This window comes from Myotis daubentonii, chromosome 19 (assembly GCF_963259705.1).
Source record: "Myotis daubentonii chromosome 19, mMyoDau2.1, whole genome shotgun sequence".
In the NCBI taxonomy this organism is placed as follows: Eukaryota; Metazoa; Chordata; class Mammalia; order Chiroptera; family Vespertilionidae; genus Myotis; species Myotis daubentonii.
This window is the reverse complement of record NC_081858.1, coordinates 10,626,871-10,643,771: the sequence shown is the minus strand read 5'-3', so window position 1 is coordinate 10,643,771 and position 16,901 is coordinate 10,626,871. Positions and strand designations below refer to the sequence as shown.

Below are 16,901 nucleotides of genomic sequence, written 5' to 3'. Positions count from 1 at the left end.
AAAATTCTAAACTTGGCCTTTCTTACAGTTTAGAAAAAACTCTACAGTGGGGCCTTGACTTACGAGTTTAATTCGTTCCGTGATGGAGCTTGCAACTCAAATTACTCGTATGTCAAATCAAAAAGTGAACGAGTGAGACACGTGATGCTGGGCTGATGTTGTGGCGTTCACTGTGACGTTTGCTGCGCCAACTAGCAGTGGGGTATCTGAAGCTGGCTCATAACCCGAATTTTAGCTCGCAACTCAAAGCAAAAAATCGGCCAAGAGACGGCTCGTATCTCGAAAAACTCGTTAGTCGGGACACTCGTAAGTCAAGGCCCCACTGTATTTAGAAAAAAAACTATTCAAGCCTGAGAGATATTGTTGTTAATAACCTTGACCATTGTGATAAATGTTAACATTCTTCAATTTATAGTTGACTATAAATTTATCACCTTACTTTGTATTCTTTTGAGAAACTCAACTCTATCATCTTTACTCTCTTAAAATACCAGCGAAGCAAATAGTTACTGAATTACTAACATGTGTAAAGAAGAATCTATAATTGGAAAAACAAACAAGAACCTTCTATTCAAGCTTATATTGGTATAAATTTTATAACTTAAAAGTATTTTTACATAAGACTGACATTTCATCCTATTTTTGTCATAAGAAACCCAAGCTGATAAGTGAATTTGTTTGTTTGTTTTAATATATTTTATTGATTTTTTACAGAGGAGGGAGAAGGATAGAGAGTTAGAAACATCGCCGAAACCGGTTTGGCTCAGTGGATAGAGCGTCGGCCTGTGGACTGAAAGGTCCCAGGTTCGATTCCGGTCAAGGGCATGTACCTGGGTTGCGGGCACATCCCCAGTAGGAGATGTGCAGGAGGCAGCTGATCGATGTTTCTCTCTCATCGATGTTTCTAACTCTCTATCTCTCTCCCTTCCTCTCTGTAAAAAATCAATAAAATATATTTAAAAAAAAAAGAGAGAGTTAGAAACATCTATGAGAGAGAAACATCGATCAGCCGCCTTCTGCACACCCCCACACTGGGGATGTGCCTGCAACCAAGGTACATGCCCTTGACCGGAATCGAACCTGGGACCCTTCAGTCTGCAGGTCGACGCTCTATCCACTGAGACAAACCAGTTAGGGCAGTGAATTTGTTTTTAAAGTGACGTATTTATCCCTGGCTGGTTTGGCTCAGTAATAGAGCTTTGGCCTGCAGACTGAAGGGTCCCAGGTTCGATTCCGGTCAAGGGCATGTACCTTGGTTGCGGGCACATCCCCAGTTGGGGGTGTGTAGGAGGCAGCTGATAGATGTTTCTCTCTCATTGATGTTTCTAACTCTCTATCCCTCTCCCTTCCTCTCTGTAAAAAAAAATCAATAAAATATATTAAAAAATAAAATAAAATGACTTATTTAAGGTCTGTTATATGGCAGAAACTATTTTGCTTCGACTATTAAATTAATGAAAAAGTAATGTAAGAAGTTATTTACCCAAAATCTCACCAGCCTAAAGCAGATCCAACAAGGTAACTCCAGAGTCCTGATTTTCAATCACGTCTTTTTTTTAATAAATTGAATCCTGAGACTAAATGAAGCCTCAATGACTTTGGTTCACTCTTTTACAAGATGAAGATACTTAAAACTATATCAAACATGTGGTTTTTCTACTTCTTTGTAAAACTGTCTTCAAAGATGGCAGCTCAAACTTATCATAGAAAATAGAGATAGAGTACAATCAAGTATAAAAATACTTGAGGATGAAATTTTTAAAACAAATTTCTGATTCTATGCCATCAGAAGTGACAGAAAATAATATAAGAGAGTTTCACTCTAGACTTTAAATGTCCCAAAACACTTAGTATGACAGATAAAGCTATTTCTATCACATGGGTCAAGGGTACAAGGGATTTTTTTCTTGCTGTTAAGAGTACTTACTCCTGCCCAGCCAGCATGGCTCAGTGGTTGAGCACTACCTATGAATCAGGAAGTCACTGTTCAATTTCTGGCCTGAGCACATACTGTTCAGGTTGCCGGCTCAATCCAATGGGGGACACGCAGGAGGCAGCCAATCAATGATTCGCTCTCATCATTGATGTTTCTATAGCTCTCTCCCTCTCACTTCCTCTCTGAAATCAATAAAAATACATATTTTTAAAAGGAGTACTTACCCCTAACAAAGAGGATTGGTCATGATACAAATCTGTTCTGTCACAGATCAAACACAGTGCCATTGCAATAATCAGACGTTTGTTAGTTTGTGGCTAAAAGAGTTGTAAAAGCTAGCCACAGGGGGCTAATATCAGAAATCTACTCAGACAGAAGGGCCTAGTGCCTCTAAATATGGGATTAAATCCAGGGAAATCAGCTATCAATTAGCAAAAGTTTATTTGAATTCCTATTTTATTAAAACCATTTGAAGACTCTAAAAAAATCACAATAATTTTATATAGACCCACAGCCACTGTAGAATTTATGCCTTTGACTTAGGCTAAGTCTAAGAGGTCAGAAAGGCAATGAGAACACATTTACAAGTTAAGATAGTGAAATCCAATTCCAGCTGAGGGAATATTTTTATTTATTTTTATTTTTTTATTTTTTAAATATATGTTATTGATTTTTTTTACAGAGAGGAAGGGAGAGGGAGAGAGAGAAACATCGATGAGAGGAACATCCATCAGCTGCCTCCTGCACACTCCCCACAGGGTATGTGCCCGCAACCAAGGTATATGCCCTTGACTGGAATCGAACCCTTGAGTCCGCAGGCCAACGCTCTATCCACTGAGCCAAACCGGTTAGGGCGGGAATATTTTTAATAGACCCCGCTTTCTATTGCCAGGCATTCAAAAAGAAATGGATCAGTAAGAATGTGGAGAAAATAAAAGGCCTACAGGTGAATTCTGTTCTTAAGGAAATACACAGAGATACTATTTTACCTTCAAAAATAATGATAATAGCCGAAACCGGTTTGGCTCAGTGGATAGAGTGTCGGCCTGCGGACTGAAAGGTCCCAGGTTCGATTCCGGTCAAGGGCATGTACCTGGGTTGCGGGCACATCCCCAGTAGATGTGCAGGAGGCGGCTGATCGATGTTTCTCTCCCATCGATGTTTCTAACTCTCTATCTCCCTTCCTCTCTGTAAAAAATCAATAAAATATATTTTAAAAAATAATAATAATGATAATAAAAATAACAATAGTTTACACTAAGGGCAAGCATTTTGCATTTGTTATCTAATTTAATCTTCACAACAACCCTAAAAACCTTATCATTATCCCTATTTTACATAGGGAAACTAAGACAGAGAAGTTAACTTGTTAAAAAAAAATCACACAGCAAACAAGTGCTAGAGCTGGGATTTCAACTCGCGTATGTTTGACTCCAAACTCTATGCTTTCACTCCAAGCCGTGCACTTCACATCACCGGCAATCCCAACTGCTATCTCTAAAGTACCTGACGAACATCTTCCATAAAATGAAGCTGGGCTCGTTCACTAAGAAACGATGATTGCTGACATGTCAACCTGTTTCCAAATAACACTAGAATACCCAAGAGTAAACAGAGAAGCTGACTAGGACAGTGTCTGGTACTGTCATTGTCTTGTTTCTCCATAGCAGTTATCTCTGGTAAAGAGAAATATTAGTACAACGATACTCCTAGACCCTTTTGGGAAAAGCATTGAATTTGTTTTTGATCCCAAGATTGATATGGGAACAATTACAAATAACCAAATATGGGGGACAATTACATATAACCAAATCAATTTTCTCAGTGCAGAACTTGTCAACTAATAAATTAAAAATCTCAGCATCTTAGACTATGGATTAGATTCCATCTTTCAGAGCTGGTCTAGACCAGGGATGGCGAACTTTTTTCCGCCAAGGGCCATTTGGATATTTATAAAATCACTCGAGGGCCATACAAAATTATCAAGTTAAAAATTAGCCTGCTATATTTGGTCAAACATTTAATTAACTCACCCCTAATGTCTTAGCAGGGCTGGACCAAATGATTTTTCAGGCCTTATAAGGTCACAGGGCTGGACATTCCCCACCCCTAGTCTAGACAAAGCCTTTTGAGCCAAATATTATGTCACTTTAACATCTGTTTACTGATTGGCTAAGTTCACAAAAAAGTAGCACCTGAAAAACATCACATCTCAACTTGTTAATCAAATACTGAAATTATTTCTGATGGCTTGGTTCTCAAACTCACTTTGCTTCTCAGCTACGTTTCAGAACAAAAGACTAGCTCTTGGTAAATGATTGATTTCTTCTGTTTCAGTTCAGTGAAGTGGCACAAGGGTACAGAGCCAGTTCTTCCCCACCCCCAACCATCTCTGGATTTCCTACAAAACTCTTTTCATCTAAATCAGACAGAAACTCAACAGGCGCATAATGAAGTTATAATATAACTAGAGGCCTGGTGCATGAAATTAGTGCACTTGGGGGGAGGGTCCCTCAGCCTGGCCTGTGTCCTCTTGAAGTCCAGGAGCTCTCAGGGGATGTCCAACTGACGGCTTAGGCCTGCTCCTGCCTAAGCCATCAGTGGGACATCCTTAGCATTGCCACGGAGGCGGGAGAGGCTCCCGCCACCACCACTGTGCTCACCAGCCGTGAGCCTAGCTTCTGGCTGAGCAATGCTCCCTGGTGGGAGTGCACTGACCACCAGGGGACAGCTCCTGCCTTGAGCATATGGCCCCTGGTGGTCAGTGCGCATCACAGCGACCAGTCATTCTGCCATTTGGTCAATTTGCATATTAGCCTTTTATTATATAGGATAGGTAGAAAAGCCTGATTCTAATTTGTATCTCACATCCACCCCAAGAGAGGAGGAAAAGCTCAAAAGAAAAAAATATTCACATGTCCTGAAGCTTTAGCATCCTAAATCTGAAAAGGACTTTGAAAGGCCATTTAGTGGAATAATTTCCAAATGCTGGTTAAGAATTTAGTGCTGATCCCTGACAAAATAGTCACTGGTCTAAGAAATATTGAGAAAAATATAGTCAATGTAATAAGTATTTCATAAAGCTATATTTATTTACTACTTTAAATAAACCACCTTTGCCCTAACCGGTTTGGGTCAGTGGATAGAGCGTCAGCCTGCGGACTGAAGGGTCCCAGGTTCGATTCCAGTCAAGGGCATGTACCTTGGTTGCAGGCACATCCCCAGTAGGAGGTGTGCAGGAGGCAGATGATCGATGTTTCTCTCTCATCGATGTTTCTAACTCTCTATCCCTCTCCCTTCCTCTCTGTAAAAAATCAATAAATTATATATATATTTTTTTAAAGAAACCACCTTTTATTCTGAGATTATACTAGCACTTTGCCTAGTTTTTTTTAGTATCAATTGTTATTCCTTTTAGGAATTCAGTGATAGCTGTTTTTAAGTGTTCTTAATTTAGCAGAATACAAAATTAGCAACTCCCACTTTTTTTTTTTTAGTTTTACTCATTTGTAAAACCCTAAAGTCTAGGAAGCACTGAACCACTTATCTAGTGATCACCTGACTTTCATGTAAAAATAGAAGATCCATTTCACACAGATAAAAATTATAGACATATCTGATAGGGAAACAACGAAGAGACCATGATGACTTATTCCTAGCAATCCTCAAGGTTTCTTACCAAATTAAATTCTTTCCTACTACTGCTTAAGCCCATTTTTGTTTCATTCTGCTTCAGTGGAAATTATTAATAACTACTATTTTCTAACAATCTCAGCACCAGTTTTCAAAAAGGTTTTTTTCAAAAAGGGTCTTCCTACTCAAAGAATGAAACTGAAAATCTAGATTCAGAAACTTGGATATCTTGTTTGTTTAGATCAGGTGACTGGTTCTCTTTCTTTACTATGATGCTTGGAAAATCTAGAACCTCTTCATCTGCTTGTGCAAACAAGGAATGCCCTGCTTTTCTCAAGAACCAGTTAGAGGAGAATTTTGAAAAACAGAGACATTTAATCTAAACTGATCAAATTATGATAGTGAGAGGTAAAAGAAGAGAGGTGAACTTTTACTTTTCAATTGTATATCCCTCTTTACTTTTTACCTGTTTATTGAGAATATATATTAGTTTTATAATTTATACATATCAAATTTTAATACAATACAGACAGCAAATGAGCATAATAAAATGATGTTCAACATCTTAAGTTATTAGGGAACTGCAAATTAAAACAACAAGATACCACTATATCCTTATTAGAATCTAAAGCACTGACACCAATGGCTGGTGAGGATGCAAAGCAACAGTGACTGTTACTTATTGCAAATTGGTGAGATTGCAAATTGTATACAGTCATGTGTTGCCTAATGATGGGAATATGTTTTGAGAAATGTGTTATTAGGCAATCTCACCATTGTGCAAACATAGAGTGCACTTACACAAACCCAGATGGTCTAGCCCAGTGGTCGGCAAACCGCGGCTCGCGAGCCACATGCGGCTCTTTGGCCCTTTGAGTGTAGCTCTTCCACAAAATACCACATGCAGTATTTAAATATGAGGGAAGCTTTTCTCAACAGGTTCCAGGAATTCAGAAACAGCAAAGCGACGTTAGCCTTTGTTAAAAAACCTCTCAAGGCTACTATAACAGAATTAAATTTTTCTCCCTTTAATATTGACATTGGCAACTTTGAAATGCAATTGCTGGATTTAAAAAACAAAGAACTCTGGAGCTCGAAATTTGAACGTCTTTGTGCTGATATAGAAATATTGGAGAAAAACAAATGTGAACTTAGTTCACAGCACAAGTGGTCTGCTTTGAAAGACCTGGAGAAGGAAGATATGTTGATTTTTAACACCTGGAATAGAATTCCTGACTCATATAATCAACTGAAAAAATTAGCATTTGCTGTTCTTTCCTTATTCGGGTCTACATATTTATGCGAACAATCATTTTCAAGCATGAATCTTATCAAAAGTAAATTGAGAAGTCGTCTTATTGATGAGAACCTGGAATCGTGCCTAAAATTAAAAACAACAACATACAAACCTGATTTACCCGAACTTTCCAAGGAGATGCAAGGCCATCGTTCACATTAGTGTTTGTCAATCATTATCATGATTTAATTTTAAGGATATTGTAAGGTAAATTGTAAGGAATTTAATTTTATCAATAAATAATATTGTTATTAAGTATGATATCAAGTTTTATTCAACATACCTATAGTTTAACTAAGATTTAAAACTTTAAGTAAAGTTTATTAAGTTAATTTTAGGGAACATTGTGGAGTGAAAGAAAATGTAGTGTCGAGGATTGAGAAAGGTATGTTGAGATGGTTTGGACATATAGAGAGGATGAACAAAAGGAGATAGACGAAACAAGTATACAAGATGAGTGTGAATGGGAGAGTTGGAAGGGGTCGACCTCAGCGAACGTACCTCAATCAGATTGAGGACGTTTTTAGCAAAGGCCAGCTTAGGAGTACCCTAATTAACTTAATAACAATCTACCTACCTATATAGTTTAAGTTTAAAAAATTTGGCTCTCAAAAGAAATTTCAATCGCTGTACTATTGATATTTGGCTCTGTTGACTGGCCACTGGTCTAGCCTCCTACACACCCAGGCTATATGGTATAGCTATTACCCCTAGGCTGCAAATGTGTACAGCATGTGACTGTACTGAATCGTGCAGGCAACTATAACACAATGATAAGTATTTGTGTATCTAAACATTAAAAAGATACAGTAAAAATATAGAAGATTTTAAAAACGGTGTACCTGCATAAGCCATTTATCATGAATGGAGCTTGCAGGACTGAAAGTTGCTCTGGATGAGTCAGTGAGTGAGTGGTGAATGAATGTGGAGGACTATGACATTACTGTACACTACTTTATAAATACTTTACCACTTACATTACACTAAATTTATAAAAAATATTTTCTTTCTTCAATAAACTAAACTTAGCTTACTGTACACTTTACTTTATAAACTTCAAAATTTTTCTTAACTTTTTGACTCTTTGTAATAACAGCTTAAAACACAAACACATTGTAAAGCTGTACAAACCCTTTTCTTTATATTCTCATTCTATAAAGTGTTTTCTATTGTTAATGGTTTTATTTTTTAATGTTTTAAACATTTAAGACACAAATACATACATTAGCCTAGGCCTACACAGGGTCAGGATCATCAACATCACTGCCTTCCACCTCCACATCTTGTCCCACTGAAGGTCTTCAGGGCCATTCATGAAGCTGTCCTCTCCCAGGACAACAATACCTTCTTCTGGAACACTGAAGGAGCTGTCTGAGGCTCTTCTTGAGGAGGTGTCATTCTTTTCATATATACATCCACGGTGGTTTGCTAGGTTTCTTTTTTCATTATAGATTTGCTTGTAAACAGATAATGTGCCATGAATATTCCTCGGTATTAATAAAAACCTTTCAGGGTTGAGGTCTATGTTTTCAAACTCTTAAGGAGCTTGTTGAGGTCTGCAAAAGCTTCTGCTAACCCCTTCATGTGAATTTTCTTGGGAGGAGTCTTCTTTTCTTTCTCTTATAGTTACTTTTCTCTTGACTCTCCTTCAGCTATGCGTTCCTGTTCCAGTTCCAATAACTCATTAGTCAATTCCTTAGAAGCCACCTCCAGGAGCTCATCAATGTCATCCTCATCCACACCCAGGTTAAAGTTGTTAGCCATCTCGGCCATAGTCTTGCTGATCTCAACAACCTCCTATTCCTTGAAAAATCCTTTGAAATCATGAACTACGATGTCACTAAGCAATAGGAATATTTCAGCTCCATTATAATCATAGGGAACAACGTCATATATGCAGTCCTCTGTTGCCCAAACACCATTATAAGAAGCATGACTACAGACATTTTGGAAGATAGTTGGGCAGTTTTTTACAAATCTAAACAGAAGTTTACCATAGAATCCAGAAATCATGCCTTTCCCCCTAAACAATTTAAAAACTTAAATGCACACAAAAGTTACACACAGATATTTACAGCATGGAGCCCATGCCCAACTGGTATGACTTAGTGGCTGAGCTTCCATCCATGAACCAGGAGGTCACGGTTTGATTCCTGATCAGGGGCATGCAGGAGGCAGCCAATCAATAATTCTCTCTCACGCCCTAGCCATTTTGGCTCAGCAGATAGAGCCTCAGCCTACAATTCTGGTCAAGGGCACATGCCCTGGATGCGGGCTCGATCCCCAGTAGGGGGCATGCAGGAGGCAGCTAATCAATGATTCTCTCTCATCATTGATGTTTCTATCTCTCTCTCCCTCTCCCTTCCTCTCGGAAATCAATAAAAATATAAAATAATAATTCTCTCTCATCATTGATGTTTCTCTCTCTACCTTTCCCTTCCTCTCTGAAATCAATAAAATACATTTTTTAAAGTTGTGCAATTTCTTTTAAAAATATTATTTTTTTAATCCTAACTGGAGGACATGGTTAGAGACAGGAAGGGGGGGGGGAGGGTGGGAAGAGAAAGAGGGATGGAGAGAGAGAGTGAGAGAGTGAGAAAGAGAGAAAGAGGGAGAAACATGCATCAGTTATCTCCCATAGGCTCCCCAGCTGGGGATCAAAGCCACAACCCAGGGATGTGCCCTGAGTGGGAATGGAACCAGCAAACTCTCAGTGCACGGGATGACGCTCAACCAACTGAGCAACTCCAGCCAGACTATCTTTTTGCTTCTGGATTTTTCAAATTTTCTATAATAAACAAATAATTTTTTTACTATGAAAAACAATAAAAGCTATTGTGTCAAAGTGTGACAATAAACAAAAGGGTCCCACTTCCCAGATTGTATTATTTTTTTGCTTCCCATTTATCTGAGTGTGCCTTTCTTGTAATGTACAGTCACAATCTAGCAGTACTCACCTGTCCCATTGCTTGCAGGTTATAGCAGACAATGTCCTTATTGGCTGCTGAAGTTCCATAGAGAAGTGCTTCAATGAGCCAGCATATCCCCAGGAGGAGGTCAGAGAAGCTCAGATAAAAGAGTGGCCTCATCTGTCAAAGCAACAAAAGCCTCATTTCATAAATGATGTTAACAAGGAATAATTTTTATGTTTTACCTTTTTAGTAGAAACTGGGCATCGTTTTTCTGGAGCCTGTCCCACTGGTTGACTGTGAGGAATGTAAAGGAATACACCAGGTAGGAGGGAATCTGTTATCACAACTATCCTAACTGTCCCGGAATCAGAGTACTTATGGATTAGCATTGGCCCTTGTTCCTCATAGACACTCCTTCCTCAAACATAGAATCAAAGTAAACATAGAATCACAAATCCGTGCACCGGGCCTCTAGTTTATCTTATAAGTTTCCATATCAATGAAAATATCAGGATAAATTTTATATGTTGACTATGAATTTCTAACCACATTGGTGAAGTTTGCCTTTCTTACTTTCTAGTATCCTCCTCTCTCTCTCTTTTTTAAAATATATTTTATTGATTTTTTTACAGAGAGGAAGGGAGAAGGACAGAGAGTCAGAAACATCGATGAGAGAGAAGCATCGATCAGCTGCCTCTTGCACAACCCCTACTGGGGATGTGCCCACAACCAAGGTACATGCCTTTGACCGGAATCGAACCTGGGACCCTTCAGTCCCCAGGCTGATGCTCTATCCACTGAGCCAAACGGGTCAAGGCCCTCCTCTCTTTTTATCTCCCTACTCCCACTTTTCTAAAAACAGTTTTGGTCCTCCTATAGAGAAAACTATAAAATATTTATTGAGAGATACCAAAGGAAGATCTACAGTGAAAAATATACCATGCTCATGGATTATAAGACCCAATGTTATAGAAATGTCAGTTCTCCCTAAATTGATATATAGGTTAAATGCAATCTCAATTACATCTCAACATATTTTCTTGTGAAATTTAGCAAGCTGGCTCTAAATCTAACTGACAGATACAAAATATCAAGGTAAACTCTTGAAGAAAAACAAGCAAGACACTCAAAGAAAAAGGAGAAGGACTTGTCCTACACATATCAAAACTTAATGTAAAGCTAGAGCACAGATACTGTGGTCCTAAGCACAGGGATGAACAAACAGACCAATGAAACAGAATAGAGAGCCCCAAACAACCCCAAGCATGTAAACAGACTTTTGACATATGGTTGAGGTGGCTTTTTAGATCAATGGAAAAAAAGATAGTCTTCTCAAAATATGGTACTATAACAATTGGATATCTTTTGGATAAAAGTGAAATCAGGTATCTATTGAATAAAAGTGGATAGAGCATCAGCCTGTAGACCAAAGGGTCCCATGATTTTTATCTCACACTGAAAAATCAGTTTCAACTAGTTTAAAAGATCAAATTGTCTTCGACTTCTGGTTATGGAGAGTTTTCCTAAACAAAACACAAAAAGCTCAAAATGAAGTAATTGGAAAATGTGACCCCATTAAAATGAAAAAAAAAAAGCATGTGTTAAAATACACCATGAAGTATAAAGACATGCCACAAAGTGGGAGAAGATATTTGCAACACATATAACTGACAAAGGACCAATAGCCAAACCATATTAAAAACAAACAAAGAACTTACAAAGCAATAAGGAAACCCAACCAAAAAAAATGGACAAAAGATTTGAACAGGTACTTAAGAAGAGAGGAAATCCAAATGGCCATAAACACATGAAAATATACCTGACCACACCAATAATCAAGGAAATGAAAATTAAAAGCATAATGAGGAAAACAATTACATACAACCATTTGGAAAAGTTTAGCATGATCTAGGTCCTATTCTATATATGCATATTCTATAACAATTCTGTTATTAGAAAAATACATTAGAGAAATTTTTGCATGTGTGCACTTGAAGACATGTACAAGACTGTTAATAGCAGCACAGATTGATAAATTGTAGTATATTCATAATATAGAATGCTAAACATTAATGAAAATGAAATGAACCCGAGATATATAAAACAACATGGATAAGTGGCACAAATAATATTAAGGAGAAAAAGCAAATCACAAAACAATACATACAAAAAATACCTATGTCAAATGCAAAAACAATCAAAACTAAGTTGTTTAGAGATACATACATTACTGGTAAAATTGTTCATAAAAATAAAGAAATAATTATCACAAAAATCTGGGTAGTGGTTACCTCTAGAGGTGAGGGAGAGAGTTGTGATTGGGAAGAACATAAACAGGTATGCTTAGGGCAGTGATGGCGAACCTTTTGAGCTCAGCGTGTCAGTATTTTGAAAAACCCTAACTTAACTCTGGTGCCATGTCACATATAGAAATTTTTTGATATTTGCAACCATAGTAAAACAAAGATATATAACTGTTAATGGGTAAAAAATTAAAACAATATAAAATAAACTCTGGAGGAGAGAGGCAGCCAAGTGGCTTTTATAAACAAGAACATAATTATGGTCATTGATTCAAGAAATAACCTTATATATAGGGAGCTGTTAGCCACTAAAGCATACTTAAAGTTTTTGTCAGGGAAAAGGAAGGGGTTTACATATTTTCACTCGTGGTTGGAAAACCGTTAGTTCTAGTAATAGGAGATAAAATCAATCAATTAAACAAAAATTAACTGAGTACCTATTATTGAGATCAAGAAAGATTTCACCCCTCCTATTAGTAAAATACTATGTTGAAGGTAATACAAAGAAATTGTACAGTATTAGGGAAATATAATCAACACAGTGCTTGATAAGGAAAACACGAAGAAAAGGCATAAGGCATGTGGCGGTGAGGGAAGGGGTCAATAGGGGAAAAAGGGAGACATCTGTAATACTTTCAACAATAAAGATAAATATTTTTAAAAGGCATAAGACATGATCCTAAATATAAAATCAAAGTTTCTTTTTTAAAGCATACACAAATACACACACATCTGCAAACGCAGAATGAGGATGGGGTAGGGTTAAGCACTGTGTGACTTTCCCTAGCGCGGTCTGGGTCCAGGTCTATCCTGGTGAGGTGAAAGACCTAAAACAACTCATACGAATACTCTTCTAAAACTCTGCTTCCCAATATTTCTATTCAAGTAAAATAAAGAATATCCAAAGTATCAAATGTGATCTTTATGAGGAAATTAAGTCACATGCCATGCAGTGAACTATATCTGCCCTGAGTATTTTTTTAACATTGGCTGGCCTGGGACACTTTCTTCCTGTTTCAGGTTGTCTCTGAGTCACTGTCTAATCAGTCTGTTCCCTCTAGATTTCCCATGGATTTTTCCAATACTATAATTATTTTACTATAATTATTTACTATAATTATTTTGCTGTTATTGTTAATCCTCACCAAGGATATTTTTCCATTAATCTTTTAAAGAGAGTGGAAGACAGAGGGAAAGACAGAAACATCACTGATTGGTTGCCTTCTGCACATTCCCCAACCAGGGCCTGGGCAGGGGAGGAGCCTGCAACCACGTAAGTGCCCCTGACCAAAATCAAACCTGGAACCCTTTGATCTGCAGGCCGATGCTCTATCCACTGAGCCAAACCGGATAGGGCACTATAATTATTTTTAATTTAATAGACTACTTTGTCTTTTTTAGATATGCCTTCCATGTGTATTTGCTGGAAGAAATAAAGGAAAACAGCCAAGTATGGCTTACATGTTTAACCTGGAAAAATTAGAATTTTTCCTAGGCCAAGAAAACAGATTATGTGGGAACCACTGAACTAGTGATTGCTAAGATCTTTTAAGTTCTGGTTATGTGAAAGGTGTCAGAATTGAAGCCAGAGAAATTAAAGGTCTCAATTTTCTCATCTGTGAAATAGGTCTACACCATCCTTCTCACAGAAGAGTAATGAGGACCATAAGGCACTCAGCATAGTTGAAACACAGTAAGTGTTCCACATACAGAACTATTTTTGTTACTAAAGTGGGCCCAACAAAACCCAATGACATTTTCCACATATATGTTCTCCCATATATGTTCTAAACTACATTTTGCCTAGTTTTGTGCCATTTGGCCTCATTAAAGAAACAGTTGTTACATTTCTCATAAAATCTTTTCTGAGCTAGAAAATTGATCACTCTTCTTAGTCCTCTCTGAATCAGGAAGGTTTTTTGTTTTATTACACCTTAAATACATACAATATTTGTCAACTATACCTCAATAAAAGGAAGGTTCTTGCCTTGAACTTTTTGGTATGAATAGTTTTACATAGGATGTATTTTTGCTGTTTTCACCATTAAATTGTAATTGTATAGAAGGCCAGAACAGCAAAAATAGTACATTTTGTATAGCAAAGTCTTTGAACTATTTCCTAGCCCCTCTAGCAACTTAACCAACATATTAACATCAGAAAACTCACCTCTAAGCAGGACCCTACCAAACTTAGAGTGAACCTAGGTTCCAAACTACACTGTTTCCTTAACCTTAATAATACATACAAAAAAATAAATCCATATTTAGTAGTCAATCTCTATGTTCAAAGTTATAATTAAAATAATTACCTAGAAGAAAAGGGAGACCTATTGACACTGTCTAAAATATCTAAACAGAGGAACCAAGATGGCGGCATAGGTTAACGCCGGAGTTTGCTGCTTTGAACAACTACTTCAAAAGTGAAACCAAAAAACGGAAGGGACATCACCCAGAACCACAGGAACGCTGGCTGAGTGGAAGTCCTACAACTAGGAGGAAAGAGAAATGCACACGGACACTCAGAGGAGGCGCAGTGCTGAAGTCAAATTCTGAGGTGCGGAGTGCGCGGAGCGGGCTGGTGGCGGAGGGTGCGGTTGTTGTTTTCAATCAGGAGGGAGTCGCAGACTCTGAGCACCAGATCCGGGCGAGTCTTTAGGGACCCAGACTCAAACGGGAGAAGCGGGACTGTCTGGCTTCGGTCAGAGCGAGTGCAGCTTTCTCTCAGAGCTTTGCAGCGGGTGCTGGGACTCAGAGAGGCAGAGCCCCTGGGGACAGGACTGAGAGCCGCCATAACTGCTCTCTCTGGCCCACCCTGTTGATCCTGTGCTACCCGCCCCGCCCAAGCCCTGCACAGAGGCATTTGCCGGATAGCCTCAGGCAAAGGCTAGATTAGCACCTCCCTAGAGGACAGAAGTTCTCTCACTGCTGACACAGCTGATTCTCATAGCCACTTGGCCTGGAGGTCAAACCCTCCCTGGAATTAGCTACAACAATCAAGATTTAACTATAAGACTGCGAACAAAGACCACTAGGGGGTGCACCAAGGAAGCATAACAAAATGCGGAGACAAAGAAACGGGACAAAATTGTCAATGGAAGATATAGAGTTCAGAACCACACTTTTAAGGTCTCTCAAGAACTGTTTAGAAGCTGCCGATAAACTTAATGAGATCTACACGAAAACTAATAAGACCCTCGATCTTATATTGGGGAACCAACTAGAAATTAAGCATACACGGACTGAAATAACGAATATTATACAGATGCCCGACAGCAGACCAGAGGAGCGCGAGAATCAAGTCAATGATTTGAAATGCGAGGAAGCAAAAAACACACAACCAGAAAAGCAAAATGAAAAAAGAATCCAAAAATGCGAGGACAGTGTAAGGAGCCTCTGGGACAGCTTCAAGCGTACCAACATCAGAATTATAGGGGTGCCAGAAGATGAGAGAGAGCAAGATATTGAAAACCTATTTGAAGAAATAATGACAGAAAACTTCCCCCACCTGGTGAAAGAAATGGACTTACAGGTCCAAGAAGCGCGGAGAACCCCAAACAAAAGGAATCCAAAGAGGACCACACCAAGACACATCATAATTAAAATGCCAAGAGCAAAAGATAAAGAGAGAATCTTAAAAACAGCAAGAGAAAGAAACTCAGTTACCTACAAGGGAATACCCATACGCCTGTCAGCTGATTTCTCAACAGAAACTTTGCAGGCCAGAAGGGAGTGGCAAGAAATATTCAATGTGATGAATACCAAGAACCTACAACCAAGATTACTTTATCCAGCAAAGCTATCATTCAGAATTGAAGGTCAGATAAAGAGCTTCACAGATAAGGAAAAGCTAAAGGAGTTCATCACCACCAAACCAGGATTATATGAAATGCTGAAAGGTATCCTTTAAGAAGAGGAAGAGGAAGAGGAAGAAAAAGGTAAAGATACAAATTATGAACAACAAATATGCATCTATCAACAAGTGAATCTAAGAATCAAGTGAATAAATAATCTGATGAACAGAATGAACTGGTGATTATAATAGAATCAGGGACATAGAAAGGGAATGGACTGACTATTCTTGGGGGGGGAAGGGGTGTGGGAGATGTGGGAAGAGACTGGACAAAAATCGTGCACCTATGGATGAGGACAGTGGGTGGGGAGTGAGGGCGGAGGGTGGGGCGGGAACTGGGAGGAGGGGAGTTATGGGGGGAAAAAAGAGGAACAAATGTAATAATCTGAACAATAAAGATTTAATTTAAAAAAAAAATAAACTATCTCAACAGATCATGACAAATTTATAAGTGACTCATAGAATTATTCCATCATTTATAGATGACACCTCTCTTAATTATATCAGAAGCTAAGTCACTAAAATTTCAAATCCAACACAAAAAGAGATTGCTCACCTCTGGAGATTTCTGTATATTCTGGAATACAGCATAAGCAATAAGTGAACTTGAACCTATAATACTAACATAGATAAAAGATCAATAAAACAGGACAATTGGGGTTCCTTCATTTATGCTATTGATTTTTACAGCTTTATTGACATATAATTGATGTAAAATTACCTGCACATGTTTAAAAAAATATATAGACTGCTTCATGAATTTGTGTGTCATCATTGTGCAAGGCCCACATTAATCTTCTCTATTTCTTTCCAGTTTTTAGTATATGTACTACCAAAACTATTGATTTTTTTAAGTAAATCCTATTGATCAAGTTGTCCTTTGATTTTCAGAAGTTAGCCCTCAATCTGTATTTTTTGGTCTTATTATTGTTGATATTGGTACATTGTATTAATCTGAAAATATCAACTT

The 16,901-nt window shown here is 38.1% G+C and overlaps 1 protein-coding gene and 1 non-coding gene across 8 annotated transcripts in view; both read right to left on the bottom strand.

The window, feature by feature from the left end:
• Positions 1 to 16,901, bottom strand: part of TMEM116 (transmembrane protein 116) — a 52,983-nt gene that overhangs the window by 25,117 nt on the left and 10,965 nt on the right. For 4 of the 7 annotated variants that reach the window (XM_059676095.1, XM_059676096.1, XM_059676097.1 and 1 more), the window contains exons 3-4: positions 16,488 to 16,551; positions 9,824 to 9,955 (exon numbers count right to left, since the gene is read on the bottom strand). In XM_059676095.1, coding sequence (XP_059532078.1) covers positions 9,824 to 9,955; positions 16,488 to 16,551 — 196 coding nt within the window. The remainder of the gene's footprint in view (positions 1 to 9,823; positions 9,956 to 16,487; positions 16,552 to 16,901) is intronic. The other 3 variants (XM_059676100.1, XM_059676099.1, XM_059676098.1) reach the window with 2 other exon arrangements.
• LOC132222331 (U6 spliceosomal RNA) lies at positions 16,669 to 16,773 on the bottom strand. The gene has a single exon (XR_009450197.1). It is a non-coding gene; the product is annotated as a U6 spliceosomal RNA (small nuclear RNA).